The sequence below is a fragment of the Indicator indicator genome, chromosome 20 (assembly GCF_027791375.1).
Source record: "Indicator indicator isolate 239-I01 chromosome 20, UM_Iind_1.1, whole genome shotgun sequence".
NCBI lineage: Eukaryota > Metazoa > Chordata > Aves > Piciformes > Indicatoridae > Indicator > Indicator indicator.
The window spans coordinates 16,833,459-16,841,713 of NC_072029.1; the positions used below are offsets into that span (position 1 = coordinate 16,833,459).

At 40.3% G+C, this 8,255-nt stretch overlaps 1 protein-coding gene across 1 annotated transcript in view; it reads left to right on the forward strand.

The window, feature by feature from the left end:
* XYLB (xylulokinase) overlaps positions 1–7,825 on the forward strand; it is a 79,803-nt gene extending 71,978 nt beyond the window's left edge. Inside the window, exon 19 of the mRNA XM_054390083.1 lies at positions 7,742–7,825. Coding sequence (XP_054246058.1) covers positions 7,742–7,825 — 84 coding nt within the window. The remainder of the gene's footprint in view (positions 1–7,741) is intronic.
* The last annotated feature ends 430 nt before the right edge of the window (positions 7,826–8,255 follow it).

Below are 8,255 nucleotides of genomic sequence, written 5' to 3' on the forward strand. Positions count from 1 at the left end.
GTGCCTAATGGGGCCATTTAGGTAAAGCAGAAGTAATCTTTGTTGCTAAGTATGTGGTTCCAACCAAGGAAGAAATTGTCTCAGGCACTCCAGTGCAACCCTAAATTTCTTGCTGCCAGGTGCCAAAGGCCTTAGTGTACAACAGCTTCTGAAATACAATGTCCAGTAATAAATGAACAACACGATATAGCAAAATCCCTAGAGAACACCAGTTTAAATAACCAAAGTTGAATCTAACTCTGTCCTCAGCTATGCAGAAACTTTTTGCTTCAACACAGCCTTAACGTTCTCCATTTATGAGATTTGGATGTGCCCTAACTACAGGCAACAAGGTTTTAAAGCTTTTATTTAAACTGGGAAATTAATGATCTGCCAAAACTACTAACTCCCAGCTACATGTGTAGTGGAGCACCAGATATCATCATGAGTAATAATAGAAATGATCATGCAGCATTGTGCCTGCTAGCACATTATTTAATTATTAACTGAGATGGAGGAGCTCAGTAATCGAATAGAAGTCCCCTTCAGAAATATTAAGACATTGAATAATTTAAACTTGATTGATCTGATCTCATTTACTCAACCTTCCCCCCTCATTTTAAAGCATAAAATAATTAACAGGAATGGCCTGTGTCATGTGTGCTGCAGCTGAAGCCTTCTGCAGGGAATACACTTCAAGGAGCAGATCCCCGGTGTCTGACTCAACCTCACATTGCTGCCCTGTTCCCCCTCAAAATGCTGTCTGCTGAAAAGCTGCCAGGCTGGCTTCTGTGGAGGTGGAAAGTGCTCAGAGACCTGCTTTTGACCCCCTCAGTGCTGCTTCAGCTATAAAACTCAAGGGCAGGGCATACAGCTGTCACTCACAGGGGCCTTGCAAGAGCAGCAAGCACCTTGTATCCCTGGAGGAGCAGAACTAACCTACCTGGAAAGATCAATGGGGAATTCATTTACTCCTTCCTATATTATTGTCTGCATAAAATGGCCTGGAAGCTAAAAGAGTTAATTATCTCCCTCTCAATACTTCTCTTTTTTCCGCTTGGTTAGACCTGGCTCTCCTAGCACATCTTTTTATTTGTTTCAGATGACACACAGCAGTGAATTATTGCCCTAGCAGATAGAACTGGATGATAGAGAAGATAGTGGCCAAACAGCATGTGAGGGAATAACCATTCCTGCACTTTAGCATAGCTTCACAGCTCCATTCCATTATGTGATGGTTTAAAACTGTTTTTTAAATTTTTCTTCTCAAAGTTCAAGCAGAGAAAGTGAAAGTGTAAATAAGTCACTAGTGGGTGTAAGAAAGCAAAATAATGATTGTTCTAAATACTTCCATTGGATAGACAGAAATGTTTAAGAACCACTACTCAAAACAAAGTTGGGCAACTTGCTGGGCTGTCTGGCTGCTGCTGCTTCTTCTCTTCTGGCTGGAGATAACACACTGACCTGGGCGAGCTAAGTTAACAGCCTCTCTGCTTCTATCTCTCTGCCTTCTGCCAGGGGCATCTGGGGGAGCGGCCCCTTGGGAAAGTCCCCTCAGGGGAAGCAAAGGGATCTTGGTTGTGCTTTTCTTTTGATTGTATGTATTTGTAAATATTGTGAATTGTGTCTATTTGTACATATTCATTGCATTTCATCGTAGATTGTAGATCTGCTTGTAAATACAGCTTGCATTTGCTTCCAGACTGAGTTAGCCTGGTTATTGTCGGTGTGGGGGGATTTCAGCTCTCACATTAAAAGTAGCTTCTTGCAATTGCATATTCCATGGTATTTTTTTCCCTTCCTGTCTAATAATTTTGCAGTGGATGGTGGGTTCCCTGGCTAGTTTCATGGCTGTGAACTGCAGAAAGCCAGAGGGCCTGTCACTAATACAGTATATTAGCATGAACAGTGCAGTAAAAATTCATAATGTGATGAGTCGGTTTGATTCTGTTTTTCACAGAGCTGCATCTCCCTGTCCATCCGATTTCATTCTGTTGAGGTTAAAGCCTTTCACTTAAATGACAGTTCTTTTTATAAACTTCAAAGTCATCCTGAGGTTAAGTTCTGTCTCGCTGAGGAGCTCTTCTGAAAGAGTCTGGCTAACCAATGTGAAATTCCCCAGACCACTTCCCTGTGTTTTTTGGACAGCTACAGCTGAATCTTGGCAGGGTGGAGAAAAAACAGGTCATAACACAGCAATCCACTCTGGTTTCATCCTTTCTTCCTGGTATAGGTTGGGGACAGCATGTGTTAGATCATTGGAGAGAGGAAAACCTCCTATAGATAGAGGTCAAACACAACAGTTTGATGTAGCTTCCTCTTCATTGCCAGGGCTTATGCACGCAGTGGGGGCTTCCATGAACCAAAAATGCAAAAAGTGTTTCTTTGATTGCTGAGGGATCATTTGTGATAATTAATGTGATTTCAAAAAGGAAGAGCAGGGCACACAAGCCACCTCTTCCAGTTGAATTAAACTGATAGGCAGGTAAAAGAGAATAAAGGCACAAGATGGAGAATGTAGAGCTTGTGATGGGTGATGAATTAGTAGTCAGTGGAAACCGAAGTCCTGTAAGTTCCAAATTGCCTAGCAAAAATGTGATTTTTATCCTGTAGCAGACCAGCCTGCCTTGAAGAGACCATTTCAAGGAGGATAAATCCTTCTTTGTGGCTATGACCCTAAGTCTGTTAGTTGAATGTGATTTCACAGTATATTTGTAGGATGTAGAGGCTCACTTCGGATGGTTTCTAATTCTGTCAGTACTCAAACAGGTTGTAAGATATTATGGCGGTAACCACCACGGTGATGTTCTTTGGTCACTTACTCAACCAGGCTAGCTCAAGTCAGCCATCTGTGGGTTAACTTGATGAATCCTTCTTCCCTATTTTCTGAATAGCAAAAGTTAAAGTCATCCCACCTCTTTGGAGCCTCCCCACCACCACTACCCCTCCAAGGAGAAATATTACTCAGAATCACTAAGCATGACAGAAAAGCTATAGGAGAATCTAGAGTGGTAATCTATTATTTAAGCATTGGAATTCAGATCTGTTTTAGTAATCTGTTAAAAGAGAGATGGTTAGCTAGCTGGTTAATTAAGCCAAAAAAACCCCAGCAAACATGAGAGACAACACGATTATCTGCAGCTGATCACTTGTGTTTCTACAAGCCATGTGCCTATGATGTAGTGTCAGATCTGTTGTAATATTGTCCTGTAGAGTTTTATAGGGAGAAGGTGCAGTTTGCTACCTCTGGATGTGTGATCTTTGACTGCATTATTGACTCTACTGAGATGTATTATTCCTGCAAAAATTCAAGAAGGGAAAATGTAGACCTAACAGATTTTTCTTGACTGTGGTGAATAGCCTTATAAGTAGGTGGATTTATAGAAGTGACCCTTTTATCCAGGAAGATTATAATGACCCATTTATTGACTTAAAATGATGATATTTTTGTTGAGTTAGATTTTGTAGGGGGGAGGCTGTTTTCTAGAATCGGTTTAGGTTGGTAATTTAGTGCAAAGTAGGTAATAATAACGCAACCACCAAAATATAATCGGCATTGATGGGAGTTCGATTGAAGGTAATTTGTGTAGCCAATAATTTTTTAACCTGTTAAAGTGATTAAGATAGGCTTGCAGAATGCATGTGTGAAGTAAATAAAGTTTGAGCTGTGGTTCCTTGGAGGAGTCTTCAGAGTATTTCAGGACACTGTCATATTCTTTCTGCTTTACAAGTATCGTTTCTGTGTTAAGAAAGATGAGCATCTGCTATGATTTAAAAATAAAACATCTGTAACTTGATTTCTTAGGCAAATCTCTTTGACTTATTTGAGGTTGGCTTAAAAAAAAAAAAGGAACCTATCAAAAGTAGCAAATGTTTGTGAGAGACTGATTAATTTTAATCTATTCAGGGTAGGTTACATGTACTTGGGTAGATTAAAATTAGGTAATCAGCATCATCTTTGTAATTTGTAAATTTTGTATTGCTTATTGGCTAAGATAACATTGCAGGAGATAGAAGGATCCATGTGGATTATCACTTGTAGGAATAATTTGTGGCTGGTTTTGCTTTTAGAGGGAGAATGCAAAGAGGAAAAGCCCTGTTGAGTTCATAACCTGGTGCTCTGGTGAGATATATTATGAGGATGACATATTTTGTTTGTACTAGAGAGCCAGATAATGTTTATTTGAATGCATTTTCCAGGGAGGTTAAGTTATTCTCTGTTACAATGCAATATTTATTATTACCATTTTCTTAGTTATTTGTGGGACTGTCGGAGTATGGCCAAATATTCCCCAGAGAGAAGTTTGGGGTTTGTAAATGGAGCCATCAGAGTATTGCTGATGTTGTGGAGTAGGCTGTAGAGATAAGCAGAGGAAAAGGCCATAATGTAGCAAGGACAATTAAATTATGGACAATAATAAGGTTCATGTTGTGATACATGTAATTACTTTTGTTAAATATCATGGTTTGATATATTAGGCTTGAGGTTATGACAGAGAGGGAATTTATGTTCCTGAATTTTTATGCATCATTGAGAGTTCTTTATTCCCTTTGGACCACAATTATAAAAATAAATCTATATAATTGCCTCAGGAAAAAGACTCCTGGAATCACTTAGGAGGAGTTGCCTGGGGTTCTGTGGAAGCAGCGTGGTTGCTGCAGATGTAAAGCATCTTGCACAGACAGGACCGTGTGCATGCTCAAGCCATGTTCTCAGTGCAGTTTGACTTCTCTTCTCTGTACTCGAGGGGAACTGCCCTGCTCTGGCCTCAAACTACAGCTGGTGTCAAGCTGCCATGTAAAATACCACTTGTGAAAAGCTTGTAGTAGTGCTGCACTTACCAGCTGTGATGTACTGGTGGTATTACAGCCAAACTCCCTGAGGAAGAGGAATTTAAGACTTTGGCTTAGTCCTCTGAACTGTGCTGCTTTATACCCTAAATCAACAGAAACAGAGTACAAAGAATATTCTGAATTTTTTGCTTGCAGTTTTTTTTCAGATGGTCTGTAATACAGCATTCATTTTCACTAATGGCTGAGAAGCTTATTGCAAGTTCCTGAAATTTCTCAATAAGCAAGTTAAGTGCTCAAATCCAATAAACAGGAAAGGAAACCCTATCAGTAAATACAGTTCTTCATTTCTTTGGACACATTTTAATTTAGAGTGATGTATTAACAACATCGTTTCCAGCCTTCTAGTAAATGTGCTGTTGGGTATTTTGTAAAAATACTGCTGTGTAAATAATCTGGAACCTGTTTTCTCAGTGCCTGAGCCCACTTACCAGCGTGGCTCTGTTGTGCTGAATCTTCGCTGAGAGGCACTTAGGGTTTATAAAATTTACAGAAATAGTGAGGCCTGATTGTAGAATTTTCAGTGAATAAAGGAATAAAGTTCTTGTTTGACATACTGATACTCCCACTATAGCCATAGTTGCCCCCTCAATATTTTGTTTACTTTGGTGTGCATATTTAGCACAAATGAGAGCAATAATACTCTTTGGCAACATGAAAAGAATATATATGTACATCACTGAGTCCTCAAGGCCCTCGTGTAGTTGGTTACAAATAGCATGCTGAGTCATCTGGTGTTTCATAATAGTGGTGCATTTCGTTTTCTAACCCAATAAGTCTGCATAGATCTCCTTGGTTCTTGGTATTGCTGTCTTGTGGAGAAGGGCACTTGGGGCATATGCATGTTAAATGTCTTGCCCAGGTTCACTTAATGGGTCTGTTGCAGAGGTGGGAGTGAATTGGTTTTCTCTCTTTCAATGTGTGAAAGACACCAAAACTCAGTCACTGTGTGATGGGTTTAAAAAGTGTCCTGATGATGCCTTGGCTAGCAGACAGTGTCTCATTCTGTTTGCTGTAGATGCTCCTTCTCTTCTTGCCCTTCATATATTTAATCTGTTGTAGAAAGATACTCCTACTTCTGTAACATCTGGTTGATAAGAGGGAGGATATGATCAAAACAGGCTCCTTCTGCAGAATTTGTCCGTTATGTCACTCTCACCTGCCATGGTGGAAGTGTGAATGATGAGATCTATCCAGGTTTCACTGGTCAGACTGAAATTGTTCAGGAAGAGGGAAACACAGAAACTGGATGTTTTGCTTATCAGTTGAGACACAAAACCAAAAGATGATAATTCTATATATACTAGATGAGAAAACTGTGATTTTTTTTTTCTTTTATTTTTTTTTTTATCTGAGACAGTGTGACTGTTAAGAGTGTGACTGTTACAGACACTCAGGCTACTGTAGGACTGTGCATAAAACTGTGCAAGAACAACCCTGTCTCTTCCTATGGCCTCATAGTTTGCACCTGAAACATTTTCCCTTCTGATTTTTCATGCATATAAACACAGTTGTTGGCTGTGGATCTTACCTGAAAAAGGATAAAACACACTTAAATGCTGAATCTCACTTATTGATGAGGGCTGTAATTCAGTTTACTGGGCATGATTCATTATGGCTCTATAACCTCTCTGAGCCTGGAGCCAGAAGCGAGACTGTCCTGATTATGAATAACATCAGCGCAGAGGGCTTGTAGACTAGACTGGCGGCCCCTAGGATTCATTGTGGCAGGGATATGACCCTATGGCATCCTCCTAAGGACTGCCTGAGCCTGTAGCAGACCCCATGCTGGCTCCTGGCAGTCCCTTTGTTGTGCTTGAGCCAGCAAATGAGTGAAGCTGTCCTGGCATGACTTGTCAAACTACTGATTTTATTAGATGGGCAGTTAAAACCAGAAAGAGGTGAGGAAGCAGATATATCCCCAAGATCTAGATGAAGTACAGTTTTGGGCTGAGGCCAGCAGTAAGCATAAGCTCTGTTCAGAGTTTCTCCTATGTAACCTGGTAATATACAAGCAGCCTATCTTCTCCAATATGTCTTGTGATGTATTTCAAGTAGAGAGGGGAAAAAAAAAAAACCCTGAAAGGGAATGAATGAATGGATCTTGCCTATATCCAAAAGTGCAGGGTATGTTTGAATCTAGGGTTTTGAATACATTTGAGTCTTGATTCTTTTTATGGATGTAACAATTCTGGATCTAAAAATTCCTGGGGAATTGTGACTTAAAGAAGCTACCAAGATACTCAGTGTAGTTGTGGAAAGAATCTGGGTCTCCATTTGTCCCCGTGGGCCTGGGATCAGGGATTGAGGAGCCTGACTGTGGAGCAGATTGTGGACGGAAAAAGCGGCCATGAAAGATGTGAAGGAGGGAAGAAGCTCAAATAGAGGAGTATGAGAGAGGTGAAAGGAGTAGGAAGTATGTTTTAGAAGGCCCTAGTCAGCATATTGGCCAAGGAGAACCTTTATGATGGTGGTGTTTGACTATGCTAGAAGGTAGCAGTGAGCTTGTTAGCAAGGCAGAGGAGGAGGGGACAGAGACAGTGATTCATCCTGAAGTAGTGGAGGGAGGCAAGGACAGGAGTTCTGGCTGGGTGATTAGGACAGCTATTACTGAGGGGGCATGTCAGACTGGGAGAGGTGACTTTAGCCAAGCTGCTTCCTCTGGAAGTAATGACTCCTGCTTGTAGCAAGAAAGCAGCCACAGTAAGAACGGCCTGTGCACAACATAAAATGAAACTGTAAAGGAGGTGGTGAAAAGGACTGTGACATTTCTGCAACATTTTCGTGAGCAAAATGGGGAAACCCCCCCAAGCCTTCAGGTCTGAAGATGTTTTTTAACTGCAATGTGATTTAAAAGTCTAATTTTTCAACCTAGACATCTTTATATCTTTTTTTTTTTTTTTTTTTTTAGGTCTATCATCCACTTCTGAAAAGATATGCTGAGCTTGAACAGAAGGTTATCTACAACCCAAGCTCTTCTTGTCTTGTGAAATAGAAGCAAACAAAATTTATAAGTTAGCTGAAGAGTGGACTCCAAGGAGAAGATCAGAAAAGATTTGCTCAGAATTTACTGGAGCTGTTAAAATCATTTTGTTCCTCTTTTAAAAATTCGTTGTCTACAATGTCTGTGTTTGAGTGTGCTGCTCACATTGTGATTTAAAACCTGATTAAAAAAGCATCATCTTGCTCTGTGTGTTTGTGACTTCAGTTCCTCATAGGTACTTTTCAGATCATGCTTGTTATTTTGGAGTAGCTGGATGAATCACTCTACCCATCTCTATCAATTGTGATTCCATATGTCTAGCATGCTGACCTTGGCATATGTATCTAGCACCCTATCTTAATTCCACAGCTTCTTCTGCTTAAATCTTTTGAGACTATCTTTCTGTACATCTGTAACTTGTCAGTGTTTCTATCTTTGCCTA